The sequence below is a fragment of the Rhinatrema bivittatum genome, chromosome 4 (genome assembly GCF_901001135.1).
Source record: "Rhinatrema bivittatum chromosome 4, aRhiBiv1.1, whole genome shotgun sequence".
Lineage (NCBI taxonomy): Eukaryota > Metazoa > Chordata > Amphibia > Gymnophiona > Rhinatrematidae > Rhinatrema > Rhinatrema bivittatum.
The window spans coordinates 196765105-196790045 of NC_042618.1; the positions used below are offsets into that span (position 1 = coordinate 196765105).

A 24941-nucleotide genomic window follows, 5' to 3' on the forward strand; every position below is an offset into this window, starting at 1 on the left:
ACTCTACCTATGGAACTCTGGTTAGAAGGCTCCCTTAAAAAATTTAGATTGTATCTAAAAAACTTTTTGCTGAAGCAAGCCTTCCACTTATGTAAAAGTCATCAGAGATTTAAATGTATTGTTTGTTTTAATTGTATTTTATGCTTTCTATTTTATGAATGTATTACATGTAAATCACTTAGACCAATTTGCATTAAGTGAGTAATACATTTTAATAAATGAAATGAAATGTGAGGAGCAAGCATGAAGGCTTGTTGCCTCTAGAAAGGGCAACTCAAAATCCACACCTACAAAATGGTACCTTGGGTTTTTATAGGTCAGAATGCCACCACTAAATTCTCCCACAAGGGGGAGCTACAATCCAAGTAAACCTGACTCTTTACTCAGTTAACTGGTATGCTCCTTTAAGACAGACTTGGCAGAGCTCTCTCCATTTACAAGGCACCAACCAGGCATGCGCCAAGCACTTCAGTTCCATTCTAAATAGAAAGCCAAGGGGCTCCTAAAGCAGATAAATGTATTACCTGCTCTTTCCTTACTCCTCAGATTTGCACAATAAGTGCAGCACTGTGGTACTTGTGCCCTGAGAACAGACTGGACCAAACATTTTGGCTGTAGAGAGATACCTATAAGGAAACATGAGATTTTTGAATTGGTAGTTTTCTCTCTCCTTTCTATATCCAGCTAAATCAGAACAGGGGCTGGGCTCCAGCACTATGAGCCTTCATTTACAACTGCACAGTGTATTTTCATCTCTAATTTATATCCCTCTCCTTCACTTAAGTGAATCATCAAAGCAACTGTTCTCAGTTAGGGGTCACGCATCCATGCTTGGAAGCTGCAGCTGTGGTCCCTGAGCCTGGCCATTAGGTAGGGCAGACCTTAGGGTGTGCAACCATTGCAGTCACACAGGGTACCACCATTGGGAAGGAGCATTGCCAGGGTGTTCAAAGGTGTATATCTTCATCACTAAAGAAGTCATCCACCCCCTTATCTTTCAGAAGCAAAGGGAGATTCCGTCCACACAAGGAACCATCCCCCCTTCATCCCCCACCATTCCATGGTTTAGTAAATGACTCCCCTAAGTGAGGTACAATCTTAATATTAAGATATAATGAAATAAGTGCAACAAATGACATAAAATAAACATGGCAGAATGCCAGTTATCAGTTATACAATTATATAACCCTTATACCATCCATCCCCTATTAGCAAACCCACAGACCTTACAGCTCCAGCCCAACAAGCAATATTCAAACTGTACAGATAATAATAACCCAATGCCCCACCGCTCCAGGAGTATAGGATCCCAACTGTACAAATGATAGTTACCCTTTATTGCTCATCCCCCAGTAACAGAATCACTAACATTACAGCTTTCACCCAACAAACAACTTTCAAATTATACAGATAATAATCACCAAGTGCCCTACCACACCAGAAATATACACCCTAGCTGCATGGATGAAAAGTACCCAATGTTCCCTAATATTAGAAACATAAGAGCCAATGCCCTGATACCATAACTGTCAGCACATTCCACATCATCAGCAGCCAGTACCTCCCCAGCTCATTACTACCTGCAGCAGTACAATCTGCAGGAAAAAGCCACAATTTCACATGCTTGAGTAAAAATCACAAAGTTTTGTAGACAATGAACCTCTCTAGGCAATTGATTCCAAAGGAATGGGCCTATCCAGGAAAAAGTTCTACTGCAGCCATGTTATAATCCTTAAAAGATGGCACCACCAATAGATCTTCATCTTGAGATTGTAGTGAGCATCTAGAAACATACAAAAATCATTTATTCTGCAGATAAAGAGGACTAATACCATGCAAACATTCAGGGCCTGATTAGTGCCACTTGGTCAGATAACCATTTGAATATCTGGGTGTGGTCAGCAGCTGCCACTTAGCTGGCTAACATTTTAGCTTGCTAAATTATTAGCTGACTAACGGGCCGATACAGTAAAGTCCGCGGGAGAGCCCCGGCACGCACACAGGCCACTCTCCTGTGCGCACGATTCTGTATTTAAATGAGGCCCGGCGGTAAAAACAAGCAATGGACCGGAGCGGCGGCTGTCAGCAGGTTTGACAGCCGACGCTCAATTTTGCCGGCGTCGGTTCTCGAGCCCACTGACAGCCACGGGCTCGGAAACCGGACGCCGGCAAAATTGAGCGTCCGGTTTTCGACCCAACAGCCACGGGCCGACTTCAAATTTTTTTTTCTTTTTCTTTTTTTTTTACTTTTTTTACCCTTCGGGACCTCTGACTTAATATCGCCATGATATTAAGTCGGAAGGTGCACAGAAAAGCATCAGGTCCAGGTGAGGGGGACCCCACCTGCGAACAATCAGATCCATCACCCCGACAGACAATTCCCACTCACCGGGATAAAGACGTTGTTGGCTGAGGAAGTCGGCTTAAACATTCTCCTTGCCCGCTATGTGGGAGGCAGCTAGACGATCCAAGTGCTGCTCTGCCCAGGCAAAGAGCTTGATGGCTTACAGCGCCACCAGACAACTTTGGGTACCCACCTTAACGATTGATATAGGCCACTGTGGTGGAATTGTCCGAGAGGATGCGCACCGTCTTGCAGCGGATTAGCGGAAGAAAAACCTTGAGAGCCAGGCACACCGCACGAGCTTTCAGACGATTGATGTGCCAACGGGAATGGACTGGGGACCAGTATCCCTGTTTCATCTGGGATTGACAGACCACTCCCCACCCGGGGAGACTGGCATCCATCGTGACTATGACCCACGGGGGAGTCAGTAAGAGCATCCCCTTCAGGAGATGTGCCAGCGACAGCCACCATTGTATGTCTGCAATGGTAGAGTCGGAGAGTGGTAAAGTCTCCTGGAACTGCTCGGATACTGGCTACCAGTGGGATAGCAACGCTTTCTGAAATGGACGCATATATGCAAAAGCCCAGGGGACCAGGTTGATAGTGGAGGCCATGGTCCCCAGAACCTGCAGGTAATCCCACGCCGTGGGAAGCAGAAGAGAAAGAAAGCTGTGCACCTGATCAATGAGCTTGAGCGCCTGGGCGTCCGGGAGAAATACTTTTCTGACCCAGGTATCGAAGCGAGCTCCCAGAAATTCCAGGACCTGGGAGGGCTGGAGATTGCTTTTGGGGAAGTTGATTATCCAGCCGAGTGAGGTGAGGAGAGCAAGGACCCTGTCGACTGCTAGACTGCAGAGAGCTGGTGACTTGGCCCGCACAAGCCAATCGTCCAGATAAGGGTGGACTAGGATTCCTTCTTGGCGAAGTGTGGCCGCCACTACCACCATGACCTTGGTAAAAGTGCGGGGAGCGGTGGCGAGGCCGAAGGGTAGAGACCGGAACTGGAAGTGTTGGTCCAGGATGTTGAAACGGAGATACTTCTGATGCTTGCGTCGAATCGGTATTTGAAGATAAGCCTCTGTCAAGTCGAGGGAGGCTAGATATTCGCCTGGACGAACTGATGCTATCACCGCCCTCAGGGTCCCCATTCAGAAATGGGGTACCCTGAGTGCACGGTTGACTCGTTTGAGGTCCAGGATTGGACGAAAGGAATTGTCCTTCTTGGGCATGACGAAGTAAATGGAATACTGGCCGGCGCCTTGTTCCTCCACTGGCACCGGGACTATCGTCCCAAGGTCCTGGAGCCTGGTGAGGGTTTGACAGACCGCAGGCTGCTTCAGCTGGCCACAAGGAGAAACGAGATAGAGATCCAGTAGGTCCCGGGCAAATTCTAACGCGTAACTGTTTTCTATCACCTCGAGAACCCACTGATCAGACGTGATTTTGGCCCATTCCTCGCAAAACAGAGAGAGACGCCTACCTAAGTTTTGTATGGAGGAATGGACTAGCTGGATCTCATTGGGAAGTGGACTTGATGGCCAGATGTTGCTGATTACCATCTCGGAAGGCACGACGGCCCCAAAAGGAATGAGACCATGACTATGACCTGGAGGTGGCTCCTCTTGGGAAAGAACCTCGTGCCCTTTTGTTGTACCGACGTTGTCCCCGAAAGCGGGTACGTGTCGGGAAAAAGACTTAGAATGTTTAGGGTGGTCCTCTGGCAACTTATGGACCTTGTTTTCGCCCAAGGATTTAATAAGCTGTTCTAGGTCCTCTCCAAAGACCAACTTGCCCTTAAAAGGGAGTGTGCCCAGCTGAGCCTTGGAGGAAGAGTCCGCGGACCAGTTGCGCAGCCAGAGGAGATGTCTGACTGACACTGCGGAAACCATTGCCTTGGCCTGTACGCGAAGCAAGTCATAGAGGGCATCCGCGCCATATGCAATGGCGCCTTCTAAACGCTCCGCCTGCTCCACCTCTGCAGACGGGAGGTCCTGGGTGCTGAGTAATTGCTGTACCCACTTAAGACTTGCCCGCTGCATGAGATTGCTGCAAATCGTCGCCCGGACTCCTAAGGCTAAGACCTCAAAGATCCACTTAAGAAAAAATTCAAACTTGCGGTCTTGAACATCCTTCAGAGCTGTGGCGCCCACCACTGGGACCGTGGTATGCTTGGTAACCGCAGATACGGAAGAATCCACTTTGGGAATCTCCAGTATGTCCAGGCAATCTTCAGGAAGTGGGTAGAGCTTGTCCATAGCACTACCGACTCGTAGACCTGTCTCTAGAACTTCCCATTCCCGTAAAAGAAATAACTTATGCATGGAATGGAAGGGAAACGTGTGCGGAAGCGCCCTAAGTCCTGCCAGGACAGGGTCCGCATTCGCTGGCATCGATCCTTTGGGGGGGGGGGGGGGTATCGATCCCCAATTCCTGTAGAATGAAGGGAATGAGGGGCTCCAGCTCTTTCCGCTGAAATAGATGGAGTACTCAGGGATCATCTCCCTCAAGTGGTTGTCAGGTGCAGAAAAATCCTCATCAGGATCCTGGAGGGGGTCCACGGGAGGCTGAGGTGGATCCAGGGGGAGGGGAGCCCCCGGGACCACCTGCACCCGGACGGAGCCTTGCACATACGGTACCGCGGGGGGTAGCGGAGCAGGTATCCAAGGAATCTTTGGGGGGGGGGTCCTCATCCTCCTGCAGACTGGCCAAATATGATTTGTGCAGTAGGAGCACAAATTCAGATGAAAAACGGGCCTGAGAGGATTTTCCCGAAGGGGGAGGGGAGTGAAGGAGGAGAGGGGGGGTCCGGGACATCCCCATGAGAGTGCACCGGGCTTAAATCGGGGGAAAAACCTACAGATCCAGCTCCTCTGCCCCCTGTAATGCTGAATCGGCATCAGTACTAATTCCCAAGATGAACGCCGTTCCCGCGGTTTGCCGGGTCGGGAACGACCTGGCCATGCGTCGGGGAGCTCGTCCCCGGGCTGAAGTCTTCGGCACTGCCGAGGAGGTGCCCTCCCCACCTGGCAAGCAGCCGGAACATAAACCATCGCGGGAAAGCCGGGAGGCCGGCTCTCCACAAACTAAACATAGATTAGAACGCGGCATTCAAGAAGCAAGGACTGCTGCGAGTCATGCAGAAAACAGCTGAGCAAGGAGCCCCTGGGGAGAAGTGCAGGCGATCGAACCCTGCACTCTCCCGATACTGAGCAGACACAACTGTCAAGAGCACTTCTGCCTCTCTGAATCCCACAAAATTAATATATCTGGATTTTTTTCCCCAGAAAACAGGGGAATAAAACATCCCTGAGAGAGCACCCGAGGAATAAACATCTCGGGGCAAGGCAGAAGGCGAAGGGGGAGTGACTGGCACCACCAGTATCGCACCAAAATAGAGAGGTCACCGGGAAGGGAACCTAGGCTGAACAATTCAAGGGGCAAGCCCCCCTAGGCTCCCCAAGAGCGAGGGAGACAGGACTGTCTCCCTAACACAGCAGAAGTAAAAGGCACAAATAACACTTTTTTTTTTTTTTTTTTTTTTTACAGAGAATGAATTCTGATCAATACTTGCTTAAGCTTGCCCCACAAGAAAAAGGAAGAAAGCAAGGAGCCCCGTAGGGTAAGGGCAAGCTAACAGGGAACCGCAGGGTGAGCTGCCTGGCATCTGCTGGAGCCAGACAAATACTGAAGGGCTGCAGGGTAGGCTCTGTCCTGATATAGGATACCCTTTTCAGTTTTGGTCTGTCTCCATCTGCTGGACAGGGGGCTCAACCCACGGTCTGGACGGATCCGGGTACGTACAGGGAAAACCCAGTTAAATACCAGGATCAAATTATCATGGAAAAATGCACGCTAGAACAAGAGTGAAAACCAGCAGCCTTATTACATCAGCCCCTAAAACAGAAGTATAAACCAGTGTTAAGGTCAGCATGCTTTATTGCATTGGCCCCTAAAACAGAAGCATAAATCAGGGCGCCCTATTACATCGGTCCCTAAAACAGGAGTACAAGCCAATGCTAAGCTCAGCGCAGCTTACTAAATCAATCCCAGTGAGCGGTGGAGAAGAGAACTACATCTGGGAGTGCAGGTTTCATAGCACAAAGCTCCTCTGCCTGCCTAGAATACCACCGTAGTACTACTCATCAGCTTACAGTGACAGAAATGAGCTCACAGAGACCTCCCTGGCGAATAGAGCGACACAGTCCCTCCTTTTTCGTAGTCCTGCTGAAGGACTGCAGTGATGAATCGCCTTGCTCGCTGGTAGAGATAATGACAGTGGTGGTGGAGGGGGGGGGGGGGGGGGAGTCTTGACTCATCCCATAAAACACTGCAGGGTGACCACTGCCTAGAGATGATTACAAACAGCTGCTGAATCAGCTAACAGATGTTTCACCCCTGCCCTCCCCTGAGGTCGCCAGGGTATGCAAGCGCGTGTATTGCAATGACAGGGCAGGGAATTGAGTGGCCATCTTTCAGGCGCTCTGCCAGTTCCATAACGGCAGCCCCCAAGCTCAAGCTGTGCAATGATGTAATTCTCTTTTTCCCCCCCATACTAGCCCCCTGATCACTAACAGACCAGAAGAAGGAAACTGAGCACAGCTGATCAGGACATTCTTCCACCCCATCCTCCTAATATTCAGCAAAACCACTTCCAGCATATCCAAGGCTTAGCCTGAAAGTGCTGCAGGGCAGGGGTGGCCCGAGGGAGTTCTCCTCTTCCCCACCACTGATGGAACTCCCCTGTAGCCCTCTGGTGATCTCAAAGAGATGCACTGGCAGTGACACCCTGAGCTTTCCTGCCTGCATTATTGGATCCTGACTCTGTTGTCAGATCCTGCTCTCTGTATCCTCACCCCTTGTGCTCCCTTTCTTCTCACATGCAGTTGGAATATTCAGCGACGTCACATCCCCTGATCTCTGCATTAACACAGGAAATTGCAGCCACAGAAAGAGGCTTTTTTTTGATAAAAGGGAGACCTAGGGACTGTTTGACTAAACAACATGGGTGTTCATCTTGGTACAAACACATGTTTGTGCACATAAACGGTTTGATGCAGATGAAAAAACTGTGCTAAATTTCAGCCACTTAAAAAAAAATGTTTGCAGTCACTTATTTAAATTATGCTATTATGGGGATAATAGGTTTATTAGCTCATTTCCCCCTACTCACAAAAAAACACTAGTTGGACTTTAATTTTACACATCCATGTTGTCATCCCCATGCCTTAAGGTGGAGATAAGGGGCTAGTGCACCAAATTGTTCTGCTAGCCCCTTATCCATCTCCCCTCCTCCTGAAATTGCACTCCAAGCATCCTTAACTCTTCCCCTCTTTAATAATCAAAGTTCCCTCTCTGCCAGTCCCCTTCAGTTTGGAAGACCAATCCCTCTCTCTGCGTCACAATCACTCCCTTTCCTCTGCCCCCAGCCCTCTGGCACCCCTCATTCCTCATCAGCAGAAGGACTGTCACTCACCTCCTGCCAGCTCGGGCCATTGCTCTGGAATGGCACCACGAAGCACATCTTCACACTTGGAGACACATTTGCAATATGCCACATTACAGGTGGGGAGTGGCAAGGGGTGGGAGGAGCCTGTCAGCAATCAGAGGGGGCTGAGCTTCCCATCAGGGAGGAGTTTTGATAGGGGGGGGACTTTGCAGAAGGAAGAGTGAAGGACAGGGGGATGCTCAGGTTGCCAATTGGGAGAGAGAGGAGGAATTGCTCCCCCATGCTAACTGATCTAAAGAAAAAGGATCTATGATTATTTCCTGTGGTAATAGCAGGTTTGGGAGAAGAGAAGACAGAGAGGGTCTGGGTGTCAATAGCTCCCTCCGCTGCTTACCTATTACTACTGCTCCTCTTCCTGAGTCTACTATGCATCATATCATCTCATCATGAGGGCCTGCCATGTGCGGCCCCTCTCAGTAATGGCTGAGCTATGGCGAGAAATCAGCTATCAGTACTGTGTGCTATGCAGCTACTGGAGGTGGGGAAGATACTTTGCCTCTGTGATAACAGTAGGTCTTGCCTGCATATGAAAAAAATGAATTACCGTAGAATCGTAAAGGTGACAAGGAATGGAATGCTGTGATTGGAGGCACCGAGAAAGTGTGAGGGCGTAGATGGTCCATCAGGTCCATCACTTCACCCGTCTTACAAGGTTTCTCTTCCTGATTGTGTCTGTCAGTCTGCAAGAGTGTGACTGTGGCTCCTTGGGCAGGACAAAACAATCAGGGGATTCAAAACCATATCAGTTCTGCTCCTCCCAAACAGTGACCCAAATAAGACAGTGTAACACATTTTATTATTTCCTGGAAGAAATTAGTACAGCTCCAGTCTGAACACGGGTACTGTGTTAAAAAGTAGAGGACAGGCAAAACTCCACAGGTAGAAATAGAATCTGCTGACTTCTCAGCTTCTCTCCTATGTCCCCAAACCTAGATCATCATGCTTACCTCCCGCTCCCCACCCCCACTGACACTATAAAACCAGTGACCTTTACTTACCACACAGATCCTCCCAACCCGGCTGTATATGGCACGACCTTTGCCCTCCGATTCTGCAGCCTTCTCAGTAAAGAAGAAGTAGACTTTGTCATTGTCACGGTCATCATTGTCAGGGATGAGAAATGCTGCGAGGAACTTGGGATCTGTGTGGGAAAGACATTGATTGTGGCTTGAAGGGTAAAAATATACACACACAGACACAGACAAGCACACAATGACACACAAAAACATGCACACACGTACCAGCACCCACACAATTGTAGAGAAACATGCTCACTCGCATACAGTATGCAATCATACAGTGTCTCTCCGTCTGAAAAAAGATACCACAGGAAGACTCTAGATCTGACAAGTTTTTAAACTAGATGAGATGGTGGCAGATCGAAGCTGGCTGAATGAGGCTGTCACCCCCTTTCTGCATGTTATCTGGTAAACCCTAATTATGCACTATGAATTTCAAAGCTGAGAATAGTTGTAAACACATTCAGTGTATGACATTTGCTACCAGTAGACGCTATATATAGTCTTTAGGTTTTATCTCTAACTTTTGCTCTTAGAAATACAAGAGCCCAAGCAGGACTCTTGGACTAAAGTGCACTGGCTGGGCAGTTACTGAGAAGTCTGCATGATGCCGTTAGCATGCAGCAGTGATATCGCTGCACTGTGTTTCCTGGAGGGCATGGGATACCCGGCACAGAGCAGCGCTTGCAACCCTAAAAGGGACACAGTGGGATTGGAGGTTGTATTCCATGTGGGAATTTGATCTACTGTGGACAAAATTGCTGCTGGGCAGACTGGATGAACCTTTTGGTCTTTATCTGCCCTCATTTACTATGTTACTATAAACAAATGAGGTAAATGAAGAAATGCATACATGCGATTAATAGCATCAGTAGCATGGAATAAACTTAGTTTTTGGGTACTTGCCAGGTTCTTATGGCCTGGATTGGCCACTGTTGGAAACAGGATGCTGGGCTTGATGGACCCTTGATCTGACCCAGTATGGCATGTTCTTATGTGTATGTCTAACAGAGTTACTTGTAAAAATCAGTATGGGTAAGTATCTGGGAAAGTATAAGGAGTTATAGAAGGTAAGGAAAGAGAAATATCTGGAAGGCTATGGGGACAAATGCTTACAGTCTAGGTAATAAATCCCAGATTTGTAAGCCCTGATGCCAGAGGGAGAGCTAGATAAGATGTGGTTTAATCAGTCCCATGACTGGGATACAGATATATATATATCATTTTGTTTTCTGTGTTTTTTGAATTAGAGTAATTGTTTTAAAATATTGATTCCCCTGAAGCAGGCATTCACGCTGGAATATGGCTGCCAGGACTTCTCTTATATCACACACATCGGTGGTCAAAGAGTGTATATACACTTTGTTAGACCCAGTTCTTTGGTTTATTTTCTGTTCATTATATTTAAATTGCTGATATTTCTTATAGGTTGATTTTATTTCACTCTTTTTTGTATATAGTCCTTTGAATTTGTTGCTCTTGTTCACGTTCTGCCACTGCTGGTTTTGGACTGTCCACTGAATGAACTGTAAAAGACCCTGAATTTTGACCTTCTTAATTCTCAATTAAATTGAGACAGAACCAGTAGTTCAAAGGTGGGACACACATTTATTCCACTTTTTACTGAACAAACTGCTCAAAGATTATCTTGGGCCCTCTAATCTGCTATTTTACCATATGTTAACTCTTTAAAAAAAAAAACTTGACTTGACATCGTCAGAGACCATGGACAGTATTTATAATCTGGAGCTGAACTTGGTTAATGAGCAGTCATCGACAACATGCCACAGCTGCAGGCAAGAGATATGGAGCCACGACTCTACCTGTAGTCACAGTGTCATTTGCTCTAGATAAAATAAAAGCAGGCTGGTACCATTGAGGAGGCGCTGGTCAGTCTCTGTTCTAAGAGAAGAACGGGAGCCAAAGCTGCGGAAGATCACAGGATCACGGCCCAGGAAGTCTGCGGTCAGTCCCGTGTACAGTTCTCCGCCTGCAAAACAACCAACAGTTTGGTGGGCCTTGCTTGCCAGCTCTCTGTCACTTGATGGGAAGAGTGCTTGGGCCGATGCAAAAGGCCGAGTGTTAAAACTATGCACTGAGAAACTGTACACCTTATTTCTTTCTTGTACTGTTGTATTACGGTATTGTTACAGTGTTAATAAAAATATTTCAGTTAAAACTATGCACTGAAATTCGGTAGTTTCTTAATGCACATGCTCAGTTTTTGTCTTAAAAAATATGCACACAAACCAGAAAAATGTGTGCACAGAAAAGGTTTAGCATTTAGACAAACAAGCTTATATACAGAAAGTATTTATATGCACAAATCACATTTTCCATGCATAAAATATGATTTATGCACACAAACATTTCTCAGTGCAGAAAGCATTTGTGCACATAAATCATATTTTATGTGTGTAAAATATGCCTTTTGTGCACACAGCATGTTTTCTATGCATAAAATACTAACACAGGTCCCAGCTCCAGAATTCCAGCTTCTGCCCTTAGACTGACACTATTGCTGACACTGTGCACCTCGGACTACAAATTAACTTTCCAGTGCTAAGAAAACAGGAGCTAAACCAGTGCACCTCTCTGTACTGGGGAGTAACACCTAATGCCATCATTAGCATGGAATTTCTATGCTAGGGCGCTGACTTAAATGCACCTGCAGGCCAATGTTATATTGTGCGCTGAGCCTTGCGCACAGGCTAATGAGCTCTTGGACGTGCGTTTTGGATGCGCTAGGCTAACACCTGATGCAATAAGGGGATTAGCGGGTCCAAAACGTGCATCCAAATCAAAGCATAGCTAATAATGTTCATCACATATAAATGCATGTAGATGAGGCTATTAGGTATTATCCCAAAGCAAAAAATCACCATGCACCCAATGCACCAGGGCTGGCATTATGTCTTTACATGTTCCACGCCATCTAAAAAAAAAAAAAACCCCACAAAGCCATAAAAAAGGACAAAATATCGTTCCGATACTAAGTAGGAGGAACCACAGGAACCAACATGAAACAAAAAAAAATTTGCTGGAGGTCAGGTTAGGGAAATGGATGCCCATTAATCGGGCTTCTGTTTTCCTAACCCATGGCTGTGAGCGGGTTAGGGAAATAGAAGCTAACCGGCGCACAGCCACTTCTCCTCAGCACCTGATACCATGCACGTGCTAGGGACGCGCAATTTATCCCTAGCGTGTCCTTTTCAGCTTGACCCCTCTTTTAAGTAATGCATTGCACGCCCAGGAGAGGTGGCTGGGCGTGCATAAGGAGAATGGGTGCTCAATCATGTGCCAATATTGCATCAGCCTGAATTGTTATATGCATATTTTTTGTGCATGAAACTCCTTGCTGCATTGGCAGTATTGTGTATAAAAAAAATGTGCGCACAACTGAGGGTTAAACTGTGCGCTGCGTTGAGTGCATCTTTTTGCATCGGCCCCACTGTTAGCCTGTCTTGTTTATTTCATCTCCCTTCACTGAACATTCAAGGATGTCTCCTAGTTTTGTTGATAGAAAGATTAAAAATCCAAAGCTGTCTGAGAGTGGCCCTGATTGGTTGCAGTTTCTAGCCGCTCCGTCCATCCCTGCTGTCCCATCTCAAGTTTCAAACTTCAAGAAACTTTATTGGCATGATGATTCTGTATATGTTGTCACGGGGAGGAATTGGGCCTGGTCACTAAGCAGGTACTTTCCCATGCCTTAAAACTCCCCTCCAGCCTATACTTTTCAGCACAGCAAAAGGAAGTGGGATGGGGGGAGTACAGTGGTTTTAAGGTACAAACAGGATTTGAGCAAAGGATGTTGAAAAATATATAGTTAAAAAAGAAAAATATTAAAGAGAATTCCATGGTTCTGGTGATGTTCAGGTAACACAAGCAAGTTGATCCAGTCCTGCTTTTGCCACATTGTCAAATAAGACTTGTCATTCTTATTTCCCTATGAAAAGTAAGACATTGGGGCAAGACTGAGGCTGGACTTAGCTTATTGGGGTTGACCTGGGGGAGGGTGGGTCAAACCCTTTGACCATCTGCTAGAGCCAAGCCTGTTTTTTGTTTTTTTTTAAATTCCTATTGAAATGTTTTTCATATTGAGAAGCTTCCCATTTCCTCTGCTCCTGATGACCTGGCGCCAGATGCCCACCTGCTTGGGATTTGCTGAACAGGCAGAGCACTCACCAATGAAGGTGCTGGCAAAGGGCTTGTTGGGGTCATGTGGACACTTGCCCCGCCCATTCTCCATGTTCCCTGGATCCATGCTGAAGACGTGCTGTAGGGAAGAAGGGAAATAAACACAGGATAAAATCAAGCAGACCACAGTGCCTCAAAATCAAGTCACACCTTTTCCTAATCCACAGCCACAAGCCCTGGGCTAATGCATTTATTTTCAGTGAGAGAAAAAAAAAAAACAACAACCCATGAACTCACTTCCATTTCAGGTGCCAGGTTATGAAAATCCAGAATCAAAATAAAAAGAAGACCGTCTGAGTTCCATTAGATTTTAAGGAGGCGAGCTATAAATTTCTCAAATAAGTAAGTTAGGAAAGCAAAGAAATTGCACAGCGCTCGCCCTTGGAAGAATGCTCATGTGGTTTGTTTTTTTTGACAAGAAAAGAGTGCAACTTTTCGAAGTTGCTGCTGGCCCTCTGCGGGGCTACTTGTATTCTTTGTTTTAGTTTGTCTGCCGCTGTTTATTTGTTTTGATGGATTCAGAGATTTTAATTTGTACATTGCCTTTGGCATTCTTTTTGACTGGGGAGGTGATTTTGAAATGTTTTTAAATAAATAAGTCAATTTTCTTGTTCTCGTATTTTGTTTCCTGGAGGCTTGTTTACACCTTTCAGGAGCTCCAAATGCTTCCAGATGGATGTTAAAAAACCAGCACATCACACACTGTGCCACCTTGAGCGCTTTCTTGGAAAGGCTATCATCGTAGGAACTAAAATAAACAAATATATAAGTCAATCTGCACACCACACAGACTCTGATGTTCTGTCCCTCTCGCTATTCTCTCCCTCCCAGCTTCCTCAGGACTTGTGGAAATGTGCTTCTGAGAGGATTTCTTGCAAGAGGCCACAAATAACCAAATAATACAGTGAATTGACTTTAGGGATGGAGGAAGACATTTTAATAACTCCTGGATATGTCTGTGGGAGGTACTATGGCTCCAATCCAAGTGTTGGGGCTCATGGCATTAGTTAATCCAGACCTCTCAGGTCTCTTAACCTCTGCTGCAGTCATTAATGCCTTTTGTTAATTCTGTTCAGAGCAGATATGACAATACGGTTCTGAGCTTTCATTCTTTTTCGCACCTTTTGTGAAATATTTTCAGTTTCTTTCTGTCTGTCCATCGGTGACACGGATGTCACAGACAGGACTGGCGGGCAGGTGGAGGCAAGCAAAACAGAAGCACAGGAGCTGGAGGAGAGAAAAAGAAACATGGCTGGAAAGGAGCACAGGCCCCACCAACCGAAGAAGAGGGGTGTTTACGGAGTAGGGCTGACGAGAGGAAAGAACATGGAGAGTGCAAGGAGGAAAGAGTGTGCCATCTGCTACCACCACCGCAACACCCCTCCACACACACACATCCATACCCACATTACCAGCCCCCTAGTCACCCCGCCTAGCCACCCCATCCCACACGCAATTCCCCACCCAACCACACATACAACCCCCCCTATCTACCCCCGTTCCTCCACACCCACAGAGTAAGGGCAAAACACACACACACTCAGAGCTGCTGTAGCACGCACATGCAGGTCGTGGAGTCATTAAAATGCCTTGCAATTCTAGATTTGTTGTTTCTGTATTTTTTAATTTCTATTTAATTTTTAATTCACCCAAGGTGTCAGAGGAACAGCACAGGAAACTTCATTCCTCAGTCTATACTCACAGGTCACCCTTCATATCCCAGCACATTCCGGCCGATTCAATAAACTCCGCGGGAGAGCCGGCACGCCGAGGCGAGCGCCCGCTCTCCCGACGCGCGCCCAGGCACCTCTCTTGGGCGCGCGAGTCTTTATTTAAATTAGGGCCCGTACTATTAAGGAGGTGCTAGGGACACTAGCGCGTCCCTAGCGCCTCCTTATTAGCTGAAGTGGTGGCTGTCAGCAGGTCTGACAACCGACTCTTAATTTTACCGGCATTGGTTAAACCCGCCAACAGCCACGGGTTCGGAAAACGGTTACCGGCAAAATTGAGTGTCCTTTTTCCAACCCGCGGGCCATGGGCAGATTTTTTTTTTAATTGTTTTTTTATTTTTGGGACCTCCGACTTAATATCGCCATGATATTAAGTCCGAGGGTGTACGGAAAAGCAGGTTTTTTCTGCTTTTCTGTACACCTTTCCCAATGTTGTCCCTGATTAACGCCTGCCTTTGGGCAGGCGTTAATTTCTGAGAGTAAAATGTGCGGCTTGGCCGCACATTTTACTTTCAGTATCCCGCGGGTATAACTAATAGGCTCATCAACATGCATTTGCATGTGATGAGCACTATTAGTTTCGGGGGGGGGGGGGGGGGGGAGGTTGGCCGCGCATTTTTCACACGCTATTACCCCCTTACAGCATAAGGGGTAATAATAGCATGTGTAAAATGTGCGGTCAAACGGGGCTAAACGGTGCGCTTGGCCGAGCACACCGTTCTTTATCGGCCTGAGTGTTAGGTACTACTGTTTGTTGTTCAAGGTGCTATGCTTTAGAATCCATACATACAGTATCCTATCCTCCATGCTCAGGATGGTGTTGTGTGTGTGTGTGTGTGTGTGTGTGTACTGTGTTTTATAGCCAAGACACACTCCATACCCATGGTATAAGGGAATGCTGATATTTAAGATGCTATAAAGCATAGCCCTAGAGCAGGGGTGGCCAACTCTGGTTCTCGAGAGCCACAAGCAGGCCAGGTTTTAAGGATATCCACAATGAGTATACATGAGATAGATTTTCTTGCACTGCCTTCATTTATGCAAATCTGTCTCGTGCATATTCATTGTGGATATCCTGAAAGCCAGGCCTGGTTGTGGTTTTCGAGGATCGGAATTGGCCACCCCTGCCTTAGAAGCATACTTCAGCCCCTGTATTCCAACATGGCGTTAGGGGGAGCTGTGCTATCCATGGTACTGTGTTTTATAAATCAGATACATACCATCTCCCAGTACCCCATCCCTGTAGTGGCTGATTTGCTACTGAACTTGCTGCTGTCTTTTATACCCTAAATATCCTTATCTTCCAACACACCAGTACCGGGGCTGAGGGAGAAGGCTGCACTGGTAAAGGGAACCTCATTGTCCTTTGGTGCTAGAACTCATTCAGTGATGCCACACAAGGCTGGGGCTCTACCACAGGGCATGCACACTTAAAGTTACACACCTGTGACAGATGGTTCATACTGCATACACTTTTTCATTCACCGCTCTGCACTTCACTGGAAATTCTCCCTCATTCCTCAAACTGAAACTCTGGTGCACTGTAGCAATTAATATAGCCAGTATCAGCTCTAAGCTCCATGTGTAATGCAAAGTACTGATACTCCAGCCAGGAGCTCCTGTAAGAAAGCACTTAGAGTATATTCTAGGCCTCAGTTCTGGTGGCATAAAGCACTAATATTCCAACCCTGAGCTCCATGTGCAACATAAACCGCTGATACTTCAGCTTTGAGCTCCTTGTGTAACATAAAGCACAGAAACCCCAGTTCTGAACTTGTGCAAGAAAGCACTTACATTCTAGTCCTGAGCTGCTGATATAACATAAAGCACTGATACTCCAGCCCTGAGCTCCTGTTATAACATAAAGCATAGAGCCCCCACACCCTGAGCTCCTGTTATAACATAAAGCACTGATACTCCAGCCCTGAGCTCCTATTATAACATAAAGCACTGATACTCCAGCCCTGAGCTCCTATTATAACATAAAGCATAGAGCCCCCACATCCTGAGCTCCTGTTATAACATAAAGCACTGATACTCCAGCCCTGAGCTCCTATTATAACATAAAGCACTGATACTCCAGCCCTGAGCTCCTATTATAACATAAAGCACTGATACTCCAGCCCTGAGCTCCTGTTATAACATAAAGCACTGATACTCCAGCCCTGAGCTCCTGTTATAACATAAAGCATAGAGCCCCCACATCCTGAGCTCCTGTTATAACATAAAGCACTGATACTCCAGCCCTGAGCTCCTGTTATAACATAAAGCATAGAGCCCCCACACCCTGAGCTCCTGTTATAACATAAAGCACTGATACTCCAGCCCTGAGCTCCTATTATAACATAAAGCACTGATACTCCAGCCCTGAGCTCCTATTATAACATAAAGCATAGAGCCCCCACATCCTGAGCTCCTGTTATAACATAAAGCACTGATACTCCAGCCCTGAGCTCCTGTTATAACATAAAGCACTGATACTCCAGCCCTGAGCTCCTGTTATAACATAAAGCACTGATACTCCAGCCCTGAGCTCCTGTTATAACATAAAGCACTGATACTCCAGCCCTGAGCTCCTATTATAACATAAAGCACTGATACTCCAGCCCTGAGCTCCTGTTATAACATAAAGCACTGATACTCCAGCCCTGAGCTCCTATTATAACATAAAGCACTGATACTCCAGCCCTGAGCTCCTATTATAACATAAAGCACTGATACTCCAGCCCTGAGCTCCTGTTATAACATAAAGCACTGATACTCCAGCCCTGAGCTCCTGTTATAACATAAAGCATAGAGCCCCCACATCCTGAGCTCCTGTTATAACATAAAGCACTGATACTCCAGCCCTGAGCTCCTGTTATAACATAAAGCACTGATACTCCAGCCCTGAGCTCCTGTTATAACATAAAGCACTGATACTCCAGCCCTGAGCTCCTGTTATAACATAAAGCATAGAGCCCCCACATCCTGAGCTCACTGAGAAATGTGCAGCCCTACTCTCTGTGACTCAGAGTGCTAACACTCTTGCCCTGTAAGTTTCCTCCATTGGAGGAATGTGACATTTTGTAAAGACAATTTAAACAGGATGTGTGGGTGCGGCTGGAGCCGCCATCGTGGGGAAGGGCCCCGTTTAATAATGCTGGAGTTTATTTGTAAAGTTGGAGCCCAGAGAATGGCAGAGGTCACTGGCAGTTTAAGCAGCCAGCTGTGGCACATCAGCAAGGAGGGCCGGAGGCATGGACACGCTTTCTTTTATTCCCTTTTGCCCTCTCTTCTGTGCTTTGGCACGAGTGACTTTTGACATGTCCCTGGCATCTGCCACCTCCTCACTTCCTGACATAAAGCTGTCTTTCAGCCAGGGGCTGCAGAGAGCCCGCCTCAGACACGCTTCACTTCCCTGTCCTGCAGTGCAGTGGCGGCGCTCTCCTGCCAGAACAGACGGGCCATTGTCATCAGGCCAGAGCCACTAACTGCTGTCATGTTGTGGGTTTGAGTGTCTCTCTTTCTCTCTCTCTGTATGCTTCCATGGATGTCTCAATGTGTGTGCTTCTTTTCTCTCTCTGGTTCTGTTTCCTTGTTTGCGTGTGTCACTTTTTCTGCACCTCTGTATATGGGCCGAGGGTTCAGAGAGTGGTGGTCACCGTGTTGAAATATCCCCTTTCTTTTGCTGTGAATAATTTGCCATAAAGATGCCCTTTGCCTTGCAATAAATCTTCAGAGCCCTTCCTCAAAGGGGCAGAGGAGAACACAGCTGCCCTTACATCCGCTCTGATTTATGGGTGAGAATGCCCAGAGGGTAGTCAAAGGGAAAGCAAAATGCCCCTATTTCAGATGCAAGTGACAGAGCCGGTGTCTGAGGGGGCTACATCACCTCACACTCTAAGCAGCCCCAGCCCCACACCTCTAAGAACATAAGAACATAAGAAAATGCTATACTGGGTCAGACCAAGGGTCCATCAAGCCCAGCATCCTGTTTCCAACAGTGGCCAATCCAGGCCATAAGAACCTGGCAAGTACCCAAAAACTAAGTCTATTCCATGTTACCATTGCTAATGGCAGTGGCTATTCTCTAAGTGAACTTAATAGCAGGTAATGGACTTCTCCTCCAAGAACTTATCCAATCCTTTTTTAAACACAGCTATACTAACTGCACTGACCACATCCCCTGGTAACAAATTCCAGAGTTTAATTGTGCGTTGAGTAAAAAAGAACTTTCTCCGATTAGTTTTAAATGTGCCCCATGCTAACTTCATGGAGTGCCCCTAGTCTTTCTATTATCCGAAAGTGTAAATAACCGATTCACATCTACCCGTTCTAGACCTCTCATGATTTTAAACACCTCTATCATATCCCCCCTCAGTCGTCTCTTCTCCAAGCTGAAAAGTCCTGACCTCTTTAGTCTTTCCTCATAGGGGAGTTGTTCCATTCCCCTTATCATTTTGGTAGCCCTTCTCTGCCATATTTATGAAAATGGTTATTGTCATTATGTTTTATTATGTACGTATTTTGTGCTTATTTTATTTGCTTTTTAAAGATTCAGCACTTAAATCATTCTGGGTATTTACAACAGGACAGGTTAAAAAGAAAATCAAATAAATATGACAGACCAGTGTCTAGAGGTCCGTGCTCGCATATCACCTGTGAAAGGCTCAGAGTGCAAATCCATGTCAAGATTTAATATCCAGGAAACTTTGTTGGCATGGCAATTTGTGTGTATTGTCAAAATATCACAGTGGTAAAAGGAGAGAATCACAAAGAACAGAGGAGAAATCGCAAAGACATTTCCGAGGTGCTGGGGATGTTCCGTATTGTCTTTGGCCAGATTACATTTCTAGCCTGGTGATGGATAAAACATTTCTTCTGTTTCCCCCAGTATTATACAGAGATTTTCCTGCTCATCTGATATTCACTCTGCAAACTCTGGGACTATACATCTTTGAAATATTTGGATTTTACGCAGGACAGGAGGAAATGGATTTCTGTTTATACTTTACTGGTATTGCACTGCATGCAGAGTCTGGCTTCTTTGGGGTTTGCATTTTAGTTTTTGTATGCATGTTTCTAGTTCTGATTTGTGATAACTTATTCTGTGTTTGATAAGGGCTTGTGTTCTGTGTGTGTGACCAATGTGAAGTATCCTGTTATGTTCTGTGTTCCGCTTTTGATGACATTGCATTGATTGGCGGTCAATCAAATTAAATAAATAATAATAATAGGGATCGGTAATAGTATAATATGTTTTGTTTTCCAATCTATTCCTTCAGGTGTATTGGTGTTCTAGGGCCTGCTGTAATATTATAGCTACATTGCCTTTTTATAGGTAGGGTTGTTTCTATTTCTGTCCTGAAGTTAGTTCTGTTTTGGTATAGCTAGTTTGAGTGTATTATTGAGTGTGGTTTTTTAAGGATTTTGCGTTACTTCACCACGCGCCTAGTAGTAAAGGAAGTTTGTGTTGTTCTTATTCCAGAATTTGAATATTCTTTTTTGTATGGTAAATAGTAAGGGGGAATAGTAAGGGGAAATTTCCCATTTTCCCATTGCAGCTGATGGAGGAGCTTCTGTAGAGATGGTATTTATAGACCTGGAGGTACAGAGTTTCTATCGGGCTTCTGTTCCATTTGGTATAGTTTTGGGTTAATCATGGAGGCCAGAATTCATTCCAATAATAGGAGAATTGGTTGAATAATCTAATAGTAGTTTTCCTGGCCATGGGTTTCTTTGCATATAAGACCTATTCCTATGGGAATTCTGCACAACTGTATAATGCAGAATTTGCGCAAAATAACTTCCTAGTGTAGAATTGATCTTTTCAATGCAGAATTTGCTCTTGGTGACTCCCCAAGTATGCCCTTGAAGCCAACTTAAAACTCCCAGATGCAGTTACTGTCAGGCTAAGGTATGCACAGTCTCAGGTATGCTTTATTTCTTGTAATTTAGGTAAAGTTTAAATTCATGTTGAAGATTTTTTTCCTTGAAAATCATATATTTTTGTCTTTTTTAGAATTCCCTGAGGGGCCATGAGTTGTAGTGGGTCTACAGCAGATTTAGGTTGTCTTGCAGACTTTCTGGGGTAGGGGATAAAATAATCAACTTATCTGAGTACAGCAGGCAATTGGTCTAAGCGTTATTTAGTTTACTCAGTCCTGGAGCTGGGGATCTCTCCAGTACTGTGGGGAGATCATTGATGTCAATACGTACTGCACACTGAGCGAGGTTAGATCCAAAGCTATATCAATAGTGGGCCCTAAAATATGGAATTCATTACCAACTGAGCTATGATTACAAAGTAATTTAAAAACCTTTAAAAAGGAATTAAAGACAAACATGGCTATTTACAAAAGCATATCAGGATCAAGAGCAGGAATAAAATAACATTACTGGCACAGAGATGACTTAACAACTAGGAAGCAAACCTTGACAAGGAAAGCATTAATACTAGTGAGGTTTTTATTTGAATTATTCTTATTCTCCTGTTTTACTTCAATTTTCATTTTTTAACTAATTTTATAATGGTTGAGTTTATTTTAACGATCTTATTCTGTAAATTTGTAATGAATTACTGTATTTGATTTTAGGTCTTTGGTATTTATAATGTTTTATACTTTGTTATAATGTTTTATACTTTGTTAACCATTGTGATAGAATACTGAACAATGGTATATAAAACCAATAAATAAATAAATAAATAAAAATGTAGGTGTTAAAGACGGTAAGACTGAGTCTACAGCCCTTGGCTTAATCCTTGCTCCTGCCTGAAGCTGTTTTCATACTGTTTATCTGTACCTTACAGATGATAGGATTTATAGATTCAATTAAATCAGGTTTTCCCGGGATTCCAGTTTGAGGCAGGGAGGGAAATAGAATAAAAAGCTTTTTTTTAAAAAGTCAATTAAACAGGCAAATATTTTCTATGAGGGGTTTTTATTTATATGCTTATTAATCAGTGTCTATTAGCAAGGACATTCTCATCAGTAACTCTACAAGTATCTCATGCACTGGGACTGCCAAGATCTCCTTAGAAGCTCCATGTATTGGAGGATATCTAGCATTTTGTGTCTGGTATCCTCTTCTACCTGTAACTGAAATGGGTTGGCCTCCACCATCACCCAGACAAATCCTGTGAAGTACAGGTCCTCAGGTGGAGATTTCCTTCAATCGTCTGGAGGAGGTTCTGAAGGGAGACCATCCATAGCATCGTGTATCAATGGACACCGATGCTGATGCTTCTTTGACTTCCCTTGATGCTCAGATCGGTCCTTCCCTGGTACCAAGATCAAGGGCGACAAACTCCACCTCCTTGACCTGGAAGAGACAGACGATGGCCTGTATCCGGCATCCCTAACAGCCGACAACCTCAATGGAACCGGTGGCCCTGCCAATGTTGATGGCTCAATGTCCATCAGTGTGGCTTCGAGGTCCCTTGATGCTGATGCCGATTGATTAGTTTTCTCTGGCCTGAAGAGGCGCTCCATCTTATGTCCTTTCAGGGTCATTTTGGCACACTTGCTGCAACCACAGATGTCATGTGATGCCCAACGTCAAAGGACACATTTATCATGGGGGTCCATGACAGACATGCTATTTGCACACCTGGGGCACCACTTAAAACCAGAAGTGGACATGTTGTCTCAAAACAAAAGGGACATGAGATCAAAATAGATAGAAATGGCCGTCGAAGGCTGGTGGGCACCAAGTGCATCGGCACCCCGGGGGATCAACAATGAAAATAAACTTACCCAAAAATGTTGACAAACCTCTCTAGGATGCTAATGGGAGAACCGGGGCATCCCGTGTTGACCATGCAAGGAAACACGAAAAAGTAATCACGTAAAAAGCACTATGCAAGTTAAAGAAAACGTTGAGGCTCACCAGACTGTGAGATGCAAGGCTCTGCGGAAAAAGAGAGACTGAGGTGACCCCACATGGACTGGTGATATATTGCATGTGTGAGCATGCTCACTGAGGCTCAGTCAAAGTTCTAGAAACCTTGACATAAGTTTTTCATCCGATGATGTCAGCCATATGTGAAGACTGCCATCTTGCTTCTTAAGAGAACAACATTTACCTAGAAAAATGGCAGGTGGCTTTTTCCACTAAATTGTCCCATTTTTGTTCTTGTTGTAATAAACACTGATAATTTCCCAGGAAAAATAAAATAAACACTGAAAACAAAGATCCCTATCTATAAGATAAGATGTGATCAGTAGTTCAGTGCTTGGGGAAGAAACCAATGTGACTTCTGTACATGCACAGGCTTTTTCCATTCATTAGAAATTGCAGTACACTTTTGTTGCTAATGCTGCTGTTAACACAGATCCCTCTTTAAATAATGTCAGAAAGAAGCCTAGCCTCACACCATGCTGTATGTGACATAGCCATTTACACATTTAAAACTGTTATGACAGTAAAGTTATATGAATCTGAAAAAGTATCTCTGGGACTGCATGCATGCACACATCCCCTGATGCTTTCAGACTGTCCCTGCCAAAGGTGGACATAGCTCTGTACAGAACCAGAGAATGAGGCCATTGCTTTGCACTTATAGATCACCTTTCTCGGAGAACATCAAACCAAATATAATATAATAAAACTGTTTGTAGCAATTAAACAATATAATAAATAATCAAAGCATCAAATAAATACACTAATTCCATGAGAATACTTCTGGAATCATAACTCAGTCCTACCCCACTCTCACCAGGGATGGTTAAAGTCACAAAGCCAAGCCTAGTGGCCAGATTAAGGGTCCACATTAGGCAGATTGTCGTTTGGGTTTTCTATCACTGGAAAAGTATGGCTGTAGTAATAGTACTACCAATCACATCACTTTTTACTTTATTCTTCCAGGAAGTTGTTTATGTTATCTTTTGCAGCCTTTTCATGTTGTGTACAGCACAGAGGTTCCACGAGACTCAGTGGACAGCCTGGACTTTCCAACTTGTTCTGTAGTGTATTGTGGTTTCTTAGTCCCCTGCATCTTCCATGTGAAATCAGCACTACAAATACCAAAATGCACCCCAGGTGGGGGATGCCAAACAGCCAAGGCTGGCCAAGTTTCCCCCTTCCTACCAGAGAAACTGGATCATGTGGTAGCTCATGCTGGATCAGGCAGCAGCTGTCTGTCATCCCTGAAGCCGAAACACAACTGGGCAGACAGCTATAAGGAGGCCGAGCAGAGCAATTCTATCCTACAGAACGGGATTAACAGAGAGATACAGTACAAAAAACAGAATGGGTTCCCAGAAAATGGCCGACTCTCTTTTTTGGCTTTCTCACTGTGCTCTTAGCCATCCATGGATAAACAAACCCTTTTGTATAGTCAGAGTCATCCTGTCCAGGCATAGACAACACAGGCAACTGCCTAGGGCACCAGATTTTGAAGTTGCCAAATATCCAGGCCCAAAGAGAAGCCTGCTTCTGCTTGCTGTAGGGCCATGTGCTGGCACAGCTTCAAAGGGGAGCCACTGTGGCACTTGATCTATGGGCACCAACATCTTAAATCTGGTCCTGATCACGTCTAAATTTGTTAGTCTTATTTCTTTTAATCTCACTTTTAAATGCTTCCATTTGTTTATTACGGGAATCAGACAATTGGATATCAAAACTATCTGTAGAAAGTTGTCGAGATATTTTTGTTTTTTCCTCAAGTTCCAAACATATGTTGGCAACAACTTAGTTAATGCGTCAGTAATCAGCAGCACAAGATCTAAAGAACACTTATTCAGTATTGCATTCTAGCGCTCAACAAATGTATTATATTCTGCACAGAGCAGAGGCTCCTTAAAAGCCTCAGGGTATACATTTTACCAGACAGTATTCTACCAGAGCAGCTGCATCAATCTCAGTTCTTCTTATTCTTTTATGGAGCTGAATAATGTTATCCACAGCCTCTGTCTTGTGTTCAAACAGGCAAGGGCTGGATAAAGACGATGTCTTCTCCTCTTCATTGAAACTTAAAATGTTGTCCCAACCGTGAGCTGCCATACGAGGCCCCGAAAAATATAGCACAAAAATACAAATATAAATATGTAAAGGGCATAATATTTAAGGATCAAGGGTAAGAAAACTTGTTCAAAACTAAGAAAGGGCCTATGATCCACAAGAAGAATCCACATCAAACTCATACCAACATTTGCATT

At 45.1% G+C, this 24941-nt stretch overlaps 1 protein-coding gene across 4 annotated transcripts in view; it reads right to left on the reverse strand.

Annotated features, from left to right (window-relative positions):
- Window positions 1–24941, reverse strand: part of SEMA3G (semaphorin 3G) — a 245812-nt gene that overhangs the window by 51568 nt on the left and 169303 nt on the right. For 2 of the 4 annotated variants that reach the window (XM_029599502.1, XM_029599503.1), the window contains exons 5-8: window positions 14191–14296; window positions 13058–13148; window positions 10746–10862; window positions 8852–8994 (exon numbers count right to left, since the gene is read on the reverse strand). In XM_029599502.1, the coding sequence (XP_029455362.1) occupies window positions 8852–8994; window positions 10746–10862; window positions 13058–13148; window positions 14191–14296 (457 nt within the window). The remainder of the gene's footprint in view (window positions 1–8851; window positions 8995–10745; window positions 10863–13057; window positions 13149–14190; window positions 14297–24941) is intronic. The other 2 variants (XM_029599501.1, XM_029599500.1) reach the window with 1 other exon arrangement.